This window comes from Pseudophryne corroboree, chromosome 7 (genome assembly GCF_028390025.1).
Source record: "Pseudophryne corroboree isolate aPseCor3 chromosome 7, aPseCor3.hap2, whole genome shotgun sequence".
Classification (NCBI taxonomy): domain Eukaryota; kingdom Metazoa; phylum Chordata; class Amphibia; order Anura; family Myobatrachidae; genus Pseudophryne; species Pseudophryne corroboree.
Window position 1 is genome coordinate 350,237,830 of NC_086450.1, and position 19,255 is coordinate 350,257,084.

The following is a 19,255-nucleotide window of genomic DNA, read 5'->3' on the forward strand; positions in this document are numbered from 1 at the left end:
TATTATTGTCGTAATTGTTTACTGTGTAGAGAAATACCAGCTAAAAAATGCCCAGGCAGTATAGGAGCTGCCAGTGTACATACTGTAGCTCCTTATATAAAGGAGCTGCTGGTAACATGCTCTAATAGAAATATATGTGTCTGTGCCTGCCTCCCCCTGTTTGCTGCATGGGGACATGTGAGGCAGGAGTAGGACTGTATATCTCCCATGCAAAATAAGTAATTGTCTTATGTTTTAAAGTAACAATGTTGTTATCAGTATGGGTAGGACTGTACTGCCCACCTCACCTAGCACTTCTGGATAATGCCAGAAGGGCCGAAGGCTGGTGGGCCGGTCCTGTCACACAGAGAGCCGGGAAGGCAGCCCAGCCTCTGGCCTGACCGCTCCCCAGCCTCCCCTCCCGTCTCCATAGAAATGGAGGTGTGCCGTTAGTCCAGGCTCCCCTGACTGAAGGCATGGTCCCATGTGCGTGTCGCAAGCCCCCGCCCATCTCCATGGAAATTGGGACGTGCCGCGAGTCCATGCCCCCCTGACTCGCAGCACCCCGTCTTAAGTGCCTGTGCACCACCGGTCACGGCGCGTGCGCGCCCCTGGCATGCACGCACATGCCAGGGCCTATTTCGGCCCCCAGTCCGTCCCTGAGTATGTGGTATATTCAGGACCAGTTCAAGGCTGCTCGATGCAAAGCTACACAATACCGCCTGTGCTCCCCACAATGCCCTCTGCCTGGGTGTGGTATAGATGAGCTACAGTGTCTAGGTCTACAGTCATTATTTCGACCCCATATGGCTGACATGCATTAGGTCGACACAGACAAATTTTGACACAGGAAAAGGTCGACACAGACAATGGTAGACCCAAAAAAGGTTGACATGATTTTTTATATTTTTTTGTGTCGTTTTTACAGTCGCTTCGCTCGCCATGCTGTGGGCAAGGTGCAGGCTCAGCACAGGTTACTATTCACAGTCATAGTCCACGTGAATGGTAAAGTATGAAAAAGGTGTAAAGAAATGCAAAAAAACCTTAAAAAGATGTTTCAACATTTGTTGATAATACTGTATGTGTGTCGACTATTGCCATGTCGGCCATTTGAACCTGTCGCCCTTTTGTGCCTGTCGACCTTTCCCAGTGTTGACCTTTTGTCAGTGTCAACATAATGTATAGCAACTTTTTGTCGATGTTCACCTAATGCATGTCGACCAACTGTATTGCTTATTTGGCCACTTCGGGGGGCAGGACGGGACTCTTACATCATTAGGCCCTTCCCCAATCATGACACAATGCACAATTTGTGTAATTTAGCCCCGCCCCCACCTAGTGTTATCTACCCATCCTTCCCACTTTACTAGAAAGTAGGCGCGATGTGAGGGTATCGGGGACTACCTGAAACATATGGAGACTCCCACACCTTCCGAGAGAGCAGGTAATTATGATACATGCCCTGTCCTGGCCCAAGAGGTCGTACACAAGCACAAGTCAGACTTGCAGCTGCAAAGAGACACGTAATGACAAAAAAATGCAGATTGTCAATAAGGCCCTTAATGATTATAATTCAATATAAAACAGACATGTCCATGTTATATAATAACAAATTCTTCTGATTAACGCTAAAACATATATTTTTATATGCAAAAATATATTTCTCTAACGTCCTAAGTGGATGCTGGGGACTCCGTAAGGACCATGGGGAATAGCGGCTCCGCAGGAGACTGGGCACATCTAAAGAAAGCTTTAGGACTATCTGGTGTGCACTGGCTCCTCCCCCTATGACCCCCCTCCAAGCCTCAGTTAGATCTCTGTGCCCGAACGAGAAGGGTGCACACTAGGGGCTCTCCTGAGCTTCTTAGTGAAAGTTTTAGTTTAGGTTTTTTATTTTCAGTGAGACCTGCTGGCAACAGGCTCACTGCATCGAGGGACTAAGGGGAGAAGAAGCGAACTCACCTGCATGCAGAGTGGATTGGGCTTCTTAGGCTACTGGACATTAGCTCCAGAGGGACGATCACAGGCCCAGCTTGGATGGGTCCCAGAGCCGCGCCGCCGGCCCCCTTACAGAGCCAGAAGGCAGAAGAGGTCCGGAAAATCGGCGGCAGAAGACGTCCTGTCTTCAACAAGGTAGCGCACAGCACTGCAGCTGTGCGCCATTGCTCTCAGCACACTTCACACTCCGGTCACTGAGGGTGCAGGGCGCTGGGGGGGGCGCCCTGAGACGCAATAATAAACACCTTGGATGGCAAAAAATGCATCACATATAGCTCCTGGGCTATATGGATGCATTTAACCCCTGCCAAAATACATAAAAAAACGGGAGATAAGGCCGCCGAGAAGGGGGCGGAGCCTATCTCCTCAGCACACTGGCGCCATTTTCCCTCACAGCTCCGTTGGAGGGAAGCTCCCTGGCTCTCCCCTGCAGTCACTACACTACAGAAAGGGTTAAAAAAGAGAGGGGGGCACAAATTAGGCGCAGTATTAACTATACAGCAGCTATAAGGGGAAAAACACTTATATAAGGTTATCCCTGTATATATATATAGCGCTCTGGTGTGTGCTGGCAAACTCTCCCTCTGTCTCCCCAAAGGGCTAGTGGGGTCCTGTCCTCTATCAGAGCATTCCCTGTGTGTGTGCTGTATGTCGGTACTTTTGTGTCGACATGTATGAGGAGAAAAATGATGTGGAGACGGAGCAGATTGCCTGTAATAGTGATGTCACCCCCTAGGGGGTCGACACCTGAGTGGATGAACTGTTGGAAGAAATTACGTGACAGTGTCAGCTCTGTATAAAAGACAGTGGTTGACATGAGACAGCCGGCTACTCAGCTTGTGCCTGTCCAGACGTCTCATAGGCCGTCAGGGGCTCTAAAGCGCCCGTTACCTCAGATGGCAGATATAGACGCCGACACGGATACTTACTCCAGTGTCGACGGTGAAGAGACAAATGTGACTTCCAGTAGGGCCACACGTTACATGATTGAGGCAATGAAAAATGTTTTACACATTTCTGATAATACGAGTACCACCAAAAAGGGGTATTATGTTCGGTGAGGAAAAACTACCTGTAGTTTTCCTGAATCTGAGAAATTAAATGAGGTGTGTGATGATGCGTGGGTTTCCCCCGATAACAACTGATTTCTAAAATGTTATTGGCATTATATCCTTTCCCGCCAGAGGTTAGGGTGCGTTGGGAAACACCCCCTAGGGTGGATAAAGCGCTCACACGCTTGTAAGGGCTCTATCCTCTCCTGAGATGGCCGCTCTTAAGGATCCTGCTGATAGAAAGCAGGAGGGTATCCTAAAATGTATTTACACACATACTGGTGTTATACTGCGACCAGCAATCGCCTCAGCCTGGATGTGCAGTGCTGGGTTGGCGTGGTCGGATTCCCTGACTGAAAATATTGATACCCTAGATAGGGACAGTATATTTTTGCCTATAGAGCATTTGAAAGATGCATTTCTATATATGCGTGATGCACAGCGGAATATTTGCCGACTGGCATCAAGTCTAAGTGCGTTGTCCATTTCTACCAGTAGAGGGTTATGGACACGTCAGTGGTCAGGTGATGCGTATTCCAAACGGCATTTGGAAGTATTGCCTTATTAAGGGGAGGAGTTATTTGGGGTCGGTCTTTCAGACCTGGTGGCCACGGCAACAGCTGGGAAATCCACGTTTGTACCCCAGGTCGCCTCTCAACATGAGAAGACGCCGTATTATCAGGCGCAGTCTTTTCGTGGATAAGCGGGCAAAAGGTTCCTCATTTCTGCCCCGTGACAGAGGGAGAGGAAAAAGGCTGCAGAAATCAGCCAGTTCCCAGGAACAGAAACCCTCTCCCGCCTCTGCCAAGCCCTCAGTATACGCTGGGGCTTTACAAGCAGAATCAGGCACGGTGGGGGGGGCCGTCTCAATGAATTTCAGCGCGCAGTGGGCTCACTCGCAAGTAGACCCCTGGATCCTTCAGGTGATATCTCAGGGGTACAAATTAGAATTCGAGACGTCTCCCCCTCGCCGTTTCCTAAAGTCGGCTTTACCGATGTCTCCTTCTGACAGGGAGACAGTTTTGGAAGCCATTCACAAGCTGTATTCCCAGAAGGTGATAATCAAGATACCCCTCCTGCAACAGGGAACGGGGTATTATTCCACACTGTTGTGGTACCGAAGCCGGACGGCTCGGTGAGACCGATTCTAAATCTAAAATCTTTGAACACTTACATACAGAGGTTCAAATTCAAGATTGAGTCACTCAGAGCAGTGATTGCGAACCTGGAAGAAGGGGACTACATGATGTCTCGGGACATCAAGGATGCTTACCTTCATGTCAAAATGTACCCTTCTCACCAAGGGTACCTCAGGTTTATGGTACAGAACTGTCACTATCAGTTCAGACGCTGCCGTATGGATGGTCCACGGCACCCCGGGTCTTTACCAAGGTAATGGCCGAAATGATGATATTCCTTCAAAGGAAGGGAATTTTAGTTATCCCTTACTTGGACAATTCCCTTATAAGGGTAAGATCCAGGGAGCAGTTGGAGGTCGGTGTAGCACTATCTCAGGTAGTGTTGCTGCAGCACGGTTGGATTCTCAATATTCCAAAATCGCAGCTGGTTCCGACGACTTGTCTTCTGTTCCTAGGGATGATCCTGGACACAGTCCAGAAAAAGGTGTTTCTCCCGGAGGAGAAAGCCAGGGAGTTATCCGAGCTAGTCAGGAACCTCCTAAAACCGAGCCAAGTCTCAGTGCATCAATGCACAAGGGTTCTGGGTAAAATGGTGGCTTCCTACGAAGCAATCCCATTCGGCAGATTCCACGCAAGAACTTTCCAGTGGGACCTGCTGGACAAATGGTCCGGGTTGCATCTTCAGATGCATCAGCGGATAACCCTGTCACCAAGGACAAGGGGTCCCTCCTGTGGTGGTTGCAGAGTGCTCATCTTCTAGAGGGCCGCAGATTCGGCATTCAGGACTGGGTCCTGGTAACCACGGATGCCAGCCTGCGAGGCTGGGGAGCAGTCACACAGGGAAGGAATATCCAGGACTTATGGTCAAGCCTGGAGACATCACTTCACATAAATATCCTGAAGCTAAGGGACATTTACAATGCTCTAAGCTTAGCAAGACCTCTGCTTCAAGGTCAGTCGGTGTTGATCCAGTCGGACAACATCACGGCAGTCACCCACGTAAACAGACAGGGCGGCACAAGAAGCAGGAGCAATGGCAGAAGCTGCAAGGATTCTTCGCTGGGCGGAAAATCATGTGATAGCACTGTCAGCAGTATTCATTCCGGGAGTGGACAACTGGGAAGCAGACTTCCTCAGCACGACCTCCACCCGGGAGAGTGGGGACTTCACCCAGAAGTCTTCCACATGATTATAAACCGTTGGGAAAAACTCGACAGGTATTGCGCCTGGTCCAGGGACCCTCAGGCAATAGCTGTAGACGCTCTGGTAACACCGTGGGTGTACCAGTCAGGGTATGTGTTCCCTCCTCTGCCTCTCATACCCAAGGTACTGAGATTGATAAGATGGAGAGGAGTAAGCACTATATTCGTGGCTCCGGATTGGCCAAGAAGGACTTGGTAACCGGAACTTCAAGAGATGCTCACGGAGGATCCGTGGCCTCTACCTCTAAGAAGGGACCTGCTCCAGCAAGGACCCTGTCTGTTCCAAGACTTACCGCGGCTGCGTTTGACGACATGGCGGTTGAACGCCGGATCCTGAAGGAAAAAAGGCATTCCGGATGAAGTCATCCCTATCCTGATCAAAGCCAGGAAGGATGTAACCGCAAAAACATTATCACCGCAATTGGCGAAAATATGTTGCGTGGTGCGAGGCCAGTAAGGCCCGACGGTGGAAATTCAACTGGGTCGATTCCTACATTTCCTGCAAACAGGAGTGTCTATGGGCCTGAAATTGGGGTCCATTAAGGTTCAAATTTCGGCCCTGTCAATTTTCTTCCAAAAAGAACTAGCTTCAGTCCCTGAAGTTCAGACGTTTGTAAAAAGGGGTACTGCATATACAGCCTCCTTTTGTGCCTCCAGTGGCACTTTGGGATCTCAATGTAGTTTTGGGTTCCAAAAGTCACATTGGTTTGAATCACTTAAATCTGTGGAGTTAAAATATCTCACATGGAAAGTGGTCATGCTGTTGGCCCTGGCCTGGGCCAGGCGCGTGTCAGAATTGGCGGCTTTATCCTGAAAAAGCCCTTATCTGATGTTCCATTCGGTCAGGGCGGAATTGAGGACTCGTCCTCAGTTTCTCCCTAAGGTGGTTTCAGCGTTTCACCTGAGCCAACCTATTTGTGGTGCCTGCGGCTACTAGGGACTTGGAGGACTCCAAGTTGCTAGACGTTGTCAGGGCCCTGAAAATATATGTTTCCAGGAGGGCTGGAGTCAGGAAATCTGACTCGCTGTTTATCCTGTATGCACCCAACAAGCTGGGTGCTCCTGCTTCTAAGCAGACTATTGCTCGTTGGATTTGTAGTACAATTCAGCTTGCACATTCTGTGGCAGGCCTGCCACAGCCAAAAATCTGTAAATGCCCACTCCACAAGGAAGGTGGGCTCATCTTGGGCGGCTGCCCGAGGGGTCTCGGCTTTACAATTTTGCCGAGCAGCTACTTGGTCAGGAGCAAATACATTTGTAAAATTCTACAAAATTGATATCCTGGCTGAGGAGGACCTGGAGTTCTCTCATTTGGTGCTGCAGAGTCATCCGCACTCTCCCGCCCGTTTGGGAGCTTTGGTATAATCCCCATGGTCCTTACGGAGTCCCCAGCATCCACTTAGGACGTTAGAGAAAATAAGAATTTACTTACCGATAATTCTATTTCTCATAGTCCGTAGTGGATGCTGGGCGCCCATCCCAAGTGCGGATTGTCTGCAATACTTGTACATAGTTATTGTTACAAAAATCGGGTTATTATTGTTGTGAGCCATCTTTCAGAGGCTCCTCTGTTATCATGCTGTTAACTGGGTTCAGATCACAGGTTATACGGTGTGATTGGTGTGGCTGGTATGAGTCTTACCCGGGATTCAAAATCCTTCCTTATTGTGTACGCTCGTCCGGGCACAGTATCCTAACTGAGGCTTGGAGGAGGGTCATAGGGGGAGGAGCCAGTGCACACCAGTTAGTCCTAAAGCTTTCTTTAGATGTGCCCAGTCTCCTGCGGAGCCGCTATTCCCCATGGTCCTTACGGAGTCCCCAGCATCCACTACGGACTATGAGAAATAGAATTATCGGTAAGTAAATTCTTATTTTTTTAAGCAAAAAATATAAATATATATAAATCAATGTACCATGGGCCTAATTCAGGCCTGGTCGCAGCAGCGGCAGCGGCCACAGATGTGACAGCATCTCACTTGTGCGATCACCTCTGCCTGATTGACAGGGAGAGGCGGTTGTGGGGCATGTCGGCAGCGCTGCGGATGCGTTTTCGAGGTGCGGTCCGGACATTGCAGGCGTGTCCGGACCATTTGCGGGGTGGGCCACGGTGGCTGCGTGATGTCACACGCAACCGCTGCAACCCTAAACATGGCAGGCAGCCACCTGCCTATGCATAGGCAGAGAGCTTCTCAGCAGGTGCGAAAGCATTGCCGCTGTGCTATGCTTTCGCACGCCTGCGGGGGAAGGGGGGGGCAGTACCCGGCATGTGCTGGGCGTCCCCCCGCATGTCGGAGATTTTGATCGTAGATGTGCGTTTTTTTGCACATCTAGTATCAGGTCTGAATTAGGCCCCATACTCTTACTATTATAAATAGAGCTTATATTTGTCAGACTGTAAGTGGCCGATTCAATTGCTTTGTGGGAGTCCAAACATATATGCCGTCCACCTGGGTTACTCAATTGTTGCCCCTGTTGGGTGTGCATGCCCCATATACGTGCCCATTAGTATAAGGTTTAGCCGCGCAAAGCTGCTAAATCCATATAAAGTACAGGTTAGGGCACTCCAACTCACATTGGAGCGCCCAAACCAAAGAATTTACGCAAATTACACACAGTCCTGAGACCAATGGTAAAGTGTAGCTTCAGAGACAACTCCATGTTGTCTCCAGTGTCAGGACATCAGAGACATCCTTGACATTTGTGTTTGGCTGAGTCAGCGGTATCCTGCATATGTCGATGCCCTAGGCAGCTGCCTAATGGTAGCGCCAACCCTGGGTATATATTTTCCTGTCAGTCCTAACAGCTTATCTAATTTTTTCTTGTATTCATTTTTCCATCCAGCATTTGTTCTAAATACAGCAAAATAGCAGAGAGAGTCAGCGAGGTGCCGGCGACCACTGCAGATCTGGTTACACTTACTGATTTCCTCAGAACCTCAAGTACTGTCACCGTTTATAAGTTGAAGGATGAGATTTCGGAAGCAGCAAGTCGTTTAGCGTTTCTTCTGGATTATGCAACTCTCCAATGTAAGTAATACCCGGTGTCCCCTTTCCCCCTATTATTTATGTCATACTGGAACCCCTAGACCCAATCATCAGAGAGTCAGATCTAACGTTTGGTGAGACAGAAGATTATTTAGGACAATGCGCTGGTGATGTCATTATACTCACTACCAATCCCCTGACATCTTTACCTGTCATTTACAATGTTGCTTAGTAACTGAGCGGAGATAAAACGTGCTATGGAAACAACCTCTTGTAAAACTTAAATAAACAAAAATACTTGGCGCCTAATCCTTAAACTGCTGGCAAACGTAGATCTGGGACTGGGCTGCAGCTTCCTAATACGGGCTATTGCTGAAAACCCTTATAGCAAGCAATCAAAATATTTATAACCGAAGTTTTAATAGGAAGCGCTGTCCAGTCACTTTCATATAATAAAAAATATATTTAATTTCACAAACAGCATATATGGCCATATAATATACATAGAATAGCAAGTTAAAAGATAATTGATCACAGATAGAATAAAAAATCAGGTGTTATTCAATTAATAGACTTATAGTAAAAGTGCATGCAATCTTGCTCACTGCTAATATTAGTCATCCATTCGTATTAACAAGTTAGTCCATTGATAATTGAATCCAATATAATAAGCGTAATTCCTCAGATGTCACTGGTAGTTAAACTCCTACCTCCCGTGCGTAGCAGTTTGCGGGGGCTTTACATAACGGAAACCAATGTTTAGAACTGTTTAGAACTGATGAGCAAAAGGATCCAACAAGGACTTACAAGCCGGGGTATCAGTGAGCGCTGGGTCATACAGATTGCAGCCCGATCACGTGACGCGTTTCTCCGCCTCTCCGCTTCCGGGTACTCGGTGGCTTCCTCAGACGTGTAAGTCCTTGTTGGATCCTTTTGCTCATCAGTTCTAAACTGCTACGCACGGGAGGTAGGAGTTTAACTACCAGTGACATCTGGGGAATTACGCTTATTATATTGGATCCAATTATCAATGGAATAACTTGTTAATACGAATGGATGACTAATATTAGCAGTGAGCAAGATTGCATGCACTATTACTATAAGTCTATTAATTGACTAACACCTGATTTTTTTATTCTATCTTGTAAAACTTACATCACAAATACTGTACAAATATTAAAATAGGCTGCTTCACTCACTATTCTGTTGATCGTTGTCGGCCAGAAAAGCCATACAGAAACAGTGATTCTTCCAAAAATCCTATCACAAAGCATGTAATGTAAATGCAAGATGTAATATTCTGAATTCATTTAGTGTACTTCAAAAATTTACAGTCTACCTACAGATATAGCCACGCTCATCTATCCTGCAGCTTGCCGTATTCACGGTAATCCAGGTGCAACACATGTGCCCGCAACATGTGCACATGCATGCGTCTAAGGGGGTGATTCAGATCTGATCGCTGCTGTGCGTTTTTGCACAGAATGCGATCAGCAGTAGATTGCGCATGTGTATGCACCGCAATGCGCACGCGCATTGGCAAATAACAGGCATCGCTGGTCAGCGTCAGGCCGGTGTGAAAATTTCATTCGCAAAGCCATTCACATGCTGATTGACAGCAAGAGACCGTTTCATTGGTGAGTGAGGTGCGAATAGATTTGTAGGTGTCCGCTGACTGAGGGATTTTTAGCAGCTCAGCGTACACATGCGATCGCACACATGCATGTCGAATATACACCCCCTTGAGCGGCGACTATTTGAGCGCAGCACAACAATTTTAGCAGCCCGGTGATCAGGTCTGAATCACCCACTAAGTACGCGCGCCCATAGGAATATATGGGCGGCGTACTAAGCTGAAGCTTAACGTACTAAGGGCCTAATTCAGACCTGATTGCTGTGCTGAAGATAGTCGCTGCCCAGGGGGAGTGAAAATTCGCCCCATGCAAGTGTGCGATTGCATGTATACGCTGTGCAAAAAATCCCCTCATCAGCGGACAGCTGCAAAACCGTTTGCATCACACTCGCCATCGAATGTTTCTCTTACGTCCTAGTGGATACTCGGGATCTGTACTTTAGTACCATGGGGTATAGCTCGGGTCCACTGGAGCCTGTAAAACCTTTAGTGTGTGTATGTGTGTGCTGACTCCTCCCCACTATGCCCATCCTACCAGACTCAGTTTAGAAAAATGTGCCCAAGGAGCCAGGTGCATTTCTCTGGAGCTCCAGAGAGTTTCCTTTCTTTTTTAATTTAGTTTATTATTTTCATGTGGTACTGGTTGGCAACCAGTCTACCTGCTTTGTGGGACTTAGAGGGGGGACCGAACCAACCTCCTGACGGTTAATGGTACGTAATCCCAGCTGACAGGACACTGAGCTCCTGAGGTGCTGTTCACACACCGTTAGTATATGTGCCCATGCCAGCAGCTAGCTGCCACCCTCTAACAGATGCCGAAGATGGATAGGTGCAGTGAGTGTTAACATCGGGGTCCTGGTTAGCGGGTTCCCAGTGTGGTTTTGGCGGCATGTCACGCGGCAGTCACAGGCCTCGAGCTGCGGTGCCCACTGCGGACATCACTGGCTCAGGGCTCATTCCCTGCAGTGCTCACTGTCAATCAAGGCTTTGTGTGTACTGTTTGTATATTTGATGTTTGTTAACATGGCCAGTATAATAATACAGGGACCTCGTGCCATTGCAAGGGGAGGGGCTTCCCGGAGCGGGACCAGAGGCGGGAAGGCACCATTTCCTGCTGCTGAGGATCATTAAGGCTGTATGCACGCTTCTCCTTCAGGGACCCATGCTGTTACAGACTCTGTACCAGTATCAGGGGGTCATAGCACGGGGAGAGCTTGCCAGCAGTAGCGCCACTGCTCTTCTATCAGGTTGTACACATATTTTTACACACTGAGCTACTGTGTTTGTGTGCTGGTCTCCGTTCCTCAGTATCACTCCGGGGCTCTCTAGGGTCTGTGTGGGGGTGTTTCATTGAGCTGCACTGTATGACTGTTGTGAACATATGTCTGTGGACAAGGTTATGTGTGCTGCTTGTAACTCTACCCCTTTTTCAGCGGGGGTCTCTCATGTGTGAACAGTGCTCCACAGGGACACAGTTCACAGGCACCTGACTGGTTGGATAATTTTAAAAGCATGATTCAAAATGTAAATTCAGAATTAGCTGCAGCTAAAAAAGAGAGACAGGTGTTTAAACAGTCTATTGATTGTATGGCTAAAGCAACAGATACCAGAAAGGCTTCTCAGCCCCCCATGTTGGTTTCACATAAATGCTCACTGCCACAGGCGCTCCAGTCTGATTCAGTCTGATTCTGATGAGGAGTTGTACTTTAATGTTAGACCAAAGACCTCGGTCACCTTTCCTGTGTCTAAAGAATTAAATTCTCTGGCCAGTGAGGCATGGTTAAACCCTGATAGGAAATTTTAAATTCCTCAGAGGTTTTTAGCTACTTTTTCCCTCCCAGCAGAGGACAGGAAGGTATGGGAAAACCACCCATCAGTCGATCCGTCTGTATCCAGACTGTCTAAGAAATTGGTACTGCCGGTGCCAGGGGCTATATCGCTAAAAGAGTGTCAGGACTATGGTTTTTGTGAACCCGGTGTTAGTGAAGTCTGTGCGGGTGACTGGAGGACTATGTGTATATTAGGCTGGTCTGTAGGAATCAGTGAGAAGTAGGAGCAATCCCTGACCGGGGATCGAACCCGGGCCTCGGCAGAGGAAGCCGTATCCTGACCACTGGATCACCAGGGCCTTGGTGTTGATAGCAGGATGATGAATGTAAAGGTGAGATTGAACTGGATATAGTGTCACAGGAGTAGGTGCTTATGTACTCAAGGTTACTGGCGAGATAGTAAGTCGGACTTGTTACTGGTGAGACTGAGAATCGGGCTGGTTACCGGTGAGACTGGGACGCAACTGTAATCCGGGCTGGTACCGGATATAACTGGAAACGCAACTGAAAGTAGAACGATGGCTGTGACTTTAGGACGAGGCTGAAGAACACTGCGGCTGTGACTTTAGGATGAGACTGTGGAATACTGCAACTGTGACTTTAAGATGAAACTGTAGAATACTGCAGCTGTGTCTTTAAGATGAGACTATGGAATACTGCAACTGTGACTTTAAGATGAAACTAGAAATACTGGATATCAATGGTAACACAAATGTAATCCAAAATGGGTAGCAAAGGAGCAGTGTTTTACAGGGACCGAAGTACAAGTGTTACCTTTAGGGAGTTCAGCTTCTAAGCTCACACAGAGCTGTGTGTGACACGAGGAACTGGCACAGTTTCCAACTCAAGTCTCCAGACTTATACTTCCTGGTCCTTGGTGATTGGTGAGCAGTGTCAGGTGATTCAGAGAGTCTCAGGCTGGCACAGGATTGGACAGCTCTGGGTCAGGTGAACAGTCACTGTCATGTGAGTACTCTAGACTAGGCTGTGATGTGGAGTGAGGCCTAGCAGGCCGAAAGAACACTGAAGCCTGAACTTCTGCAAACAAACAGAGGATGCTGGCTTTTAGGCCTAAACTTCAGATTGCTGAATTCAGACTCACACAGAAGATTAATCACCACAGGTGGAGCTCGTTAACTCTTACCTTCCATGCAGAGAACTCAGGACTCAGGAACTCATGGTATTGGCAAGCTGTTTATCCCAGTGAGCAGAAAGATGCAGGATCCAAGACAGAGATGGCCGAGGTAAGTCACCAAATATGAGAACTACAGTGAGGATCGTGACAAAGAGCCGGCTGACCGTAAAATTGAGACCACTCTCAAGGCAATATATTCGGCAGCAGGTGTAGCACAATGCTCCACAATTGTTTGTGGGTGGATTTCCAGGGCAGTAGTTAAGTGGTCTGAAACTGTTATTAATAGTTTAAACTCTCTGTGGTTGCGTCAGTGGTCAGCGGACGCTGATTCCAAAAAAGGTGTAGAAAATCTTCCCTTTACAGGTGATGCCTTGTTTGGAGACGAATTTAAAAAATCGATCTCCCAGGCAACGGCGGGTAAGTCTACCTATCTGCCATCGGCTGCGCCACCTGCTAGACGTTCTTACACAGGACCCTCCTTGCAGTCCTTTCATGTGGCAAGGTTCAGAGGCAGGGGCCGAGGGGTCTCCACCACTCCCAGAGGATCTCGTGGTAAGACCCGGAAACCTGCAGCTGATGCCTCCCTGGACCAGACCACCGGATCCCCTGCCGCTAAGCCTTCCGCGTGACGTTTGGCCCCAGCAGCAAGGCGACTTTCAGGTGGGTGCTCGCCTTCAACACTTCGCCCACGTGTGGGCGAAGTCCTGCTGGGAGACTTAGGTGAGGGACCTAATTTCCCAGGGATACCATCTGGAATTTCAAGCACTTCCTCCTCACAGATTTTTCAAATCGGGCTTGCCAGTTTTACCCACAGCAAAAGTTACCTTGCAAGAGGCTATTCAAACACATTTGCGGACAGGGGTGGTGGTTCCAGTACCTCCTCCGTTACGCAACAGGAGTTTTTACTCCAGTCTTTTTGTCGTTCCAAAACCAGATGGTTCGTTGCGACCCATCTTGAACCTGAAGTCTCTAAACCAGTGTCTGTGGGTGCTCAAATTCAAGATGGAATCCCTGCAGGCAGTGGTGTCTGGTCTGGAAGAGGGGGAATTCCTGGTATCCCTAGATGTCAAGGATGCTTACCTACACATTCCCATGTGGCCCTCTCATCAGGCTTACTTCCGGTTCGCTATCTTGGACAACATTTCCAGTTTCAGGCTTTGCCCTTTGGCCTGTCCACAGCTCCGAGGGTCTTCACCAAGGTCATGGCAGAGATGATGCTGCAACTGCGCATGATAGGAGTCAACATAGTTTCCTACTTGGACAATCTCCTGATAAAGGCTATGTCCATGGAGCGTCTGTTGCACATCATCGATCTGACGACTCGCTTGCTTACGGATCATGGGTGGATTCTAAATTTCCAGAAATCTCACCGACACAACGTATTCAGTTCCTGGGAATGATACTGGATACGTTGTCCCAGAAGGTGTTTCTTCCGATGGACAAGGCCCTGGTTAACTAGGCTATGGTTCGCTCAGTGCTCCATCCTCGCAAGGTATCCATACATCTTTACATACGCTTGCTGGGCAGGATGGTTGCTGCTTACGAGACAATCCAATACGGCAGATTTCATGCCCCGCCATTTCAGCTGGACTTGCTGGACAAGTGGTCGGGGTCTCACCTTCACATGTATCAGGAAGTGACCTTATCTCCAAAAGTCCGGATTTCTCTGTTATGGTGGCTACAAGTTCCTCACCTGGTAGAAGGCAGGAATTTCAATATCCACTCGTGGATTCTACTGACAATGGATTCCAGCTTCCGGGGTTGGGGAGCTGTGACCCAAGGGCCCCACTTCCGGGGATATGGTCAGTTCAGGAATCTGCTCTGCCGATAAACATCCTGGAACTCAGGGCAATTTACAGTGCTTTTCTGCAAGCTTCCCATCTCCTGAAGGATCAGGCGATCCAGGTCCAAACGGACAATGCCACGTCAGTGGTGTACATAAACCGAAAAGGTGGAACAAAAAGCAGAGCAGCGATGCGAGAAGTGTCAAGAATACTCGTCTGGGCGGAGGCCAACGCAAGGGCCATATCAGCCATATTCATTCCAGGAGTAGACAACTGGGAAGCGGACTTCCTCAGCAGACACGACCTCCATCCAGGGGAATGGGGCCTACATCCCCAGGTGTTTCAACAATTAATCCACCGGTGGGGACGTCCACAGATAGATCTGATGGCTTCTCGTCTCAACAAGAAGCTATGCCGTTACTGTTCCAGAACGAGGGATCTGCAGGCTGTAGCAGTGGACGCACTGACGACACCATGGACGTATCCGTTTGTTACCTGTTACCTCCTCTATCGCTAATCCCAAGGGTTCTAAAAAGACTAAAAAGGGAAAGCGTTCAAGCAATTCTAATTGCCCCGGATTTGCCTCGACGGGCATGGTACTTGAACCTCCTAACCATGGCTCTGGAGGATCCCTGTACTCTGACGCTTCGTAAGGATCTTCTTCAACAAGGGACGTTCCTCGTCTATCCAGACTTACCGCAGCTACGTTTGACGGCTTGGAAGTTGAAAGGGAGAGTCTAGCTAGAAAAGGTCTTCCCTCCCGGGTTATATCCACCATGGCCCAGGCCAGGAAGATGGTTATGTCTAAACATTATCATCGTATCTGGAAAAAGTATGTTTCCTGGTGTGAAAGTAGGAAGGTTTCTCCCGTGGAATTTAGAATGGGTCGCTTTCTGCTTTTCCTGCATGCGGGAGAGGATATGGGCCTACGCTTAGGCTCCATCAAAGTCCAGATTTCGGCGCTCTCTATTTTCTTCCAGAAACAGCTTGCCATGTTGCTGGAAGTACAAACTTTCCTAAAAGGTGTTCTTCATATGCAACCGTCCTTCGTACCTCCCACGGCTCCGTGGGATCTCAATGTGGTTCTGTCCTTTCTTCAATCGGACTGGTTTGAACCCTTACATAGGGTGGAGTTGAAATTTCTCGCCTGGAAGATGGTGATGTTATTAGCATTGGCAGTGGTGCCAAGAGAGGGGGGAGAGGGTACAAATTACCCGGGCCCAGGTCTGATGGAGGGGCCCAGTGAGGGTCCAGTAGGGGCCCAGGCCCCCTCCCTCTTACCTAGCAGCAGCAGCTGCAGCTCTATTCCTCAGCCCAGCACACGCTGTTGTGTACTGGGCTGCAGTGTTGCTATGGAGATGCTTAAAATACTATTTTTTTTTCAGTATTTTTTTTTCCTAAGGGTAAATGACCACACCTCCTGAGATTAGGCCACGCCCCTTGAAACGTTCCTGGGCCCATCCCGGCTCTCTACTGCCCTGAGCATTGGTGTCTGCCAGACGTGTCTCTGAATTGGGGGCCTTATCCTGTAAGAGCCCTTATTTGATTTTTCATGAAGACTAGGCTCTGAAGATTTATGTCAAACAGACTGCTCGTCATCGCAAATCTGACTCACTGTTTGTCCTTTATGAAGCCACCAAGCTTGGTTGTCTGGCTTCTAAGCAAACAATTGCTCGTTGGCTCAGGTTTACCATTCAACAAGCTTATACTTTGGCGGCTCTGCCTGTGCCGACGTCTATTCAGATACACTCAACGAGATCTGTGGGCTCTTCCTGGGCGGCTGTCCCGGTGTGTCTCGGCCTTACAGTTGTGCTGAGCTGCTACTTGGTCTGGTTCAAACACCTTTGTTAAGTTCTATTGGTTCAACACCTTAGCCAAGGAGGACCTTCAGTTTGGTCAGGCGGTGTTACAGGGGTCTCGGCACTCTCGCAGCCGTTTGGGAGCTTTGGGTCTTCCCCATGGAACTAAAGTACAGATCCCCAGTATCCAGTAGGACGTAAGAGAAAATAGGAATTTAATACCTACCGATGATTCCTTTTCTCGTAGTCCATAGTGGATATTGGGCGCCCGCCTCAGTGCTTCGATTCCTGCTTACCTGAGTTGGGTCCCGTTTTGTTGTTGGGATAGCTTTGCTATCTTGGTTAGGTTGGTGTTGCTATCCTCTGTTTTGGTAAGCGCCCTCCTTTCGGTTATGGTTAGTGCCTCACTGCTGTTGTACCTGTTTTCTTCTATCGTGGTATGTCCGTCTTCTCTCATGGTATAAAAAACACAAGTACCAGCGCTGGCTGTAAGAATTATATAAGGACGGTTTGCTGAATAAAATGTCAATTTATTAAATCATTTAAAAAGACAGGTGTGAAATCCTGTTATTGATCTAAATAACACTTAAAATATAAAGTATAATAGTGCCCACTGGGTATAGTCACTTATACATCCACTTTCCTTTGGGACATATACAGATTTACACGGCTAGGACAGTCTCCAAAGTGGCAATCACTGTAGCAGCAGATAATTACCGGTTTCCACAGATGAGATGTTTAATGGCATCAGCTTTAGGAAGGGTCCATTGCTAGCTGTTTGTGTGGATCCGGTTCTTTATCCTTGGGGAATGAATCCCAGTGATAGGAGCAAAGTCCAAATGAATGCCGAGAATGTCAGAGTCCCAATGTGTCGTGGAGTGGTGCCCAGGTGGGGTATAGGGCTCTCATGGTATGTCCGTCTGCTCTGGCACATTTTCCTAGACTGAGTCTGGTAGGAGGGTCATAGAGGGGAGGAGCCAGCACACACATACACACACTAAAGGTTTGTGCCAGGCTCCAGTGGACCCGATCTATACCCCATGGCACTAAAGTACAGATCCCCAGTATCCACTACGGACTACGAGAAAAGGAATTACCAGTAGGTATTAAATTCCTATTTTTTCCCATTCTGTGCAGTGTGTGCAGTCAGTGCGTACCTCAATACTTACTCCTCCAGTGCGAACAAATCAGGCTGATCAGGGCGTGAGCTGACATCACACACCATCCCTGAAAATGTTTTGGAACGCCTGCGTTTTTCCTCCCTGACACTCCCAGAAAACGGGCAGTTACCACCTACAACGTCCTCTTCCTGTCAATCACCTTGCGAACGACCGTGCAATCAAAACTTTTGCACCATCCTGTCGCTGTTTGGCGATGCGTGTGCGCATTGCGGTGCATTTGCATGCGCTGTAGTTTGATAATCAGGTCTGGTCTGAAATGGGTCCTAAGTCGCACCCGCGCCTCGGTGCTGCATGTTTGCCTGTGCGGCCATGCTGCAGGCTGGATGAGCATAGCTACACCTGTAGGTCTGCTTTATAAATTGGATATTGCTGGACTCACCTGGGAAATAATACACTGCATTAAGGGCCTAAATCAGAGATACAGTACATGCAAACCCAGTTTCTTCGAAGTTGAAGGATTATCGTCAGTTTGCGCATGTGTCACACTGCACATGTGCTGCAATTGTCTTGCGACAGTGGTTGCAGAGAGGATTTATTTGCAAAGTGATTGACAGTCAGGGGCTATTTGGGGAAGGTAATCGGAGTAGTACCAAAAATACTGATACAGGGAGACTTCAAAATTGTGTATTTAATAGAGCTTTGCACGTGATAGAACTGTCCCAGACTCACCGGCGTCACAAGGAGGGTGGGTGACGCTCCCAGGTGTTACCCTGCGAGGGGGTGACACTAAAATGCCATCTCCACAGTGACAGAAGCCGAGTGCTGCAGTGTGACATTGGTGGTCATTCCGAGTTGTTCGCTCGTTGACGATTTTCGCTATGCTGCGATTTGCTGCTAAATGCGCATGCGCTTAGTTATTTAACTAAAAACTTAGCAGTTTTGCTGTTGTTCGTGTGGCGCTTTTCAGTCACACTGCTGATCGGTGAGTGATTGACAGGAAAGGGGCGTTTCTGGGTGGTAACTGAGCGTTTTCTGGGAGTGTGCTAAAAAACGCAGGCGTGTCAGGCTAAAACGCAGGAGTGGCTGGGGAAACGGGGGAGTGGCTGGCCGAACGCAGGGCGTGTTTGTGACGTCAAAGCAGGAACTAAACGGACTGAGGTGACCGCAGTCTAGGAGTAGGTCTGGAGCTACTCAGAAACTGCAGGGAATTATTTAGTAGCAATTCTGCTAACCTTTCGTTCGCACTTCTGCTAAGCTAAGATACACTCCCAGAGGGCGGCGGCCTAGTGTTTGCAATGCTGCTAAAAGCAGCTAGCGAGCGAACAACTCGTTATGACCACCATTATCCTGTAGCAACAAGTTCCTTATAATATGGGACATGCAGCACTGCTAGATATAGTGGCATCCAGTGACGTGCAGTGGGGTGAGACAGGTGAAGCAGAGCCTTTTGTGTCATACTAATGTTTAAGCCATAGTTTTGACTACAGAAAGTTTATGGGGGGAAAAAAAAAAAAAAAGAATATTTTAGAAATATTCTCTTTGTATTATTGTAATAATTTTTATATTCAAAACTCTGGAGTAATAAGTCTATGACAGGTGA

The 19,255-nt window shown here is 48.2% G+C and overlaps 1 protein-coding gene across 1 annotated transcript in view; it reads left to right on the forward strand.

The window, feature by feature from the left end:
* The window catches only part of DNAH3 (dynein axonemal heavy chain 3), a 952,415-nt gene that overhangs the window by 449,378 nt on the left and 483,782 nt on the right, over positions 1-19,255 (forward strand). Inside the window, exon 14 of the mRNA XM_063934423.1 lies at positions 8,212-8,396. Within this exon, the coding sequence (XP_063790493.1) occupies positions 8,212-8,396 (185 nt within the window). The remainder of the gene's footprint in view (positions 1-8,211; positions 8,397-19,255) is intronic.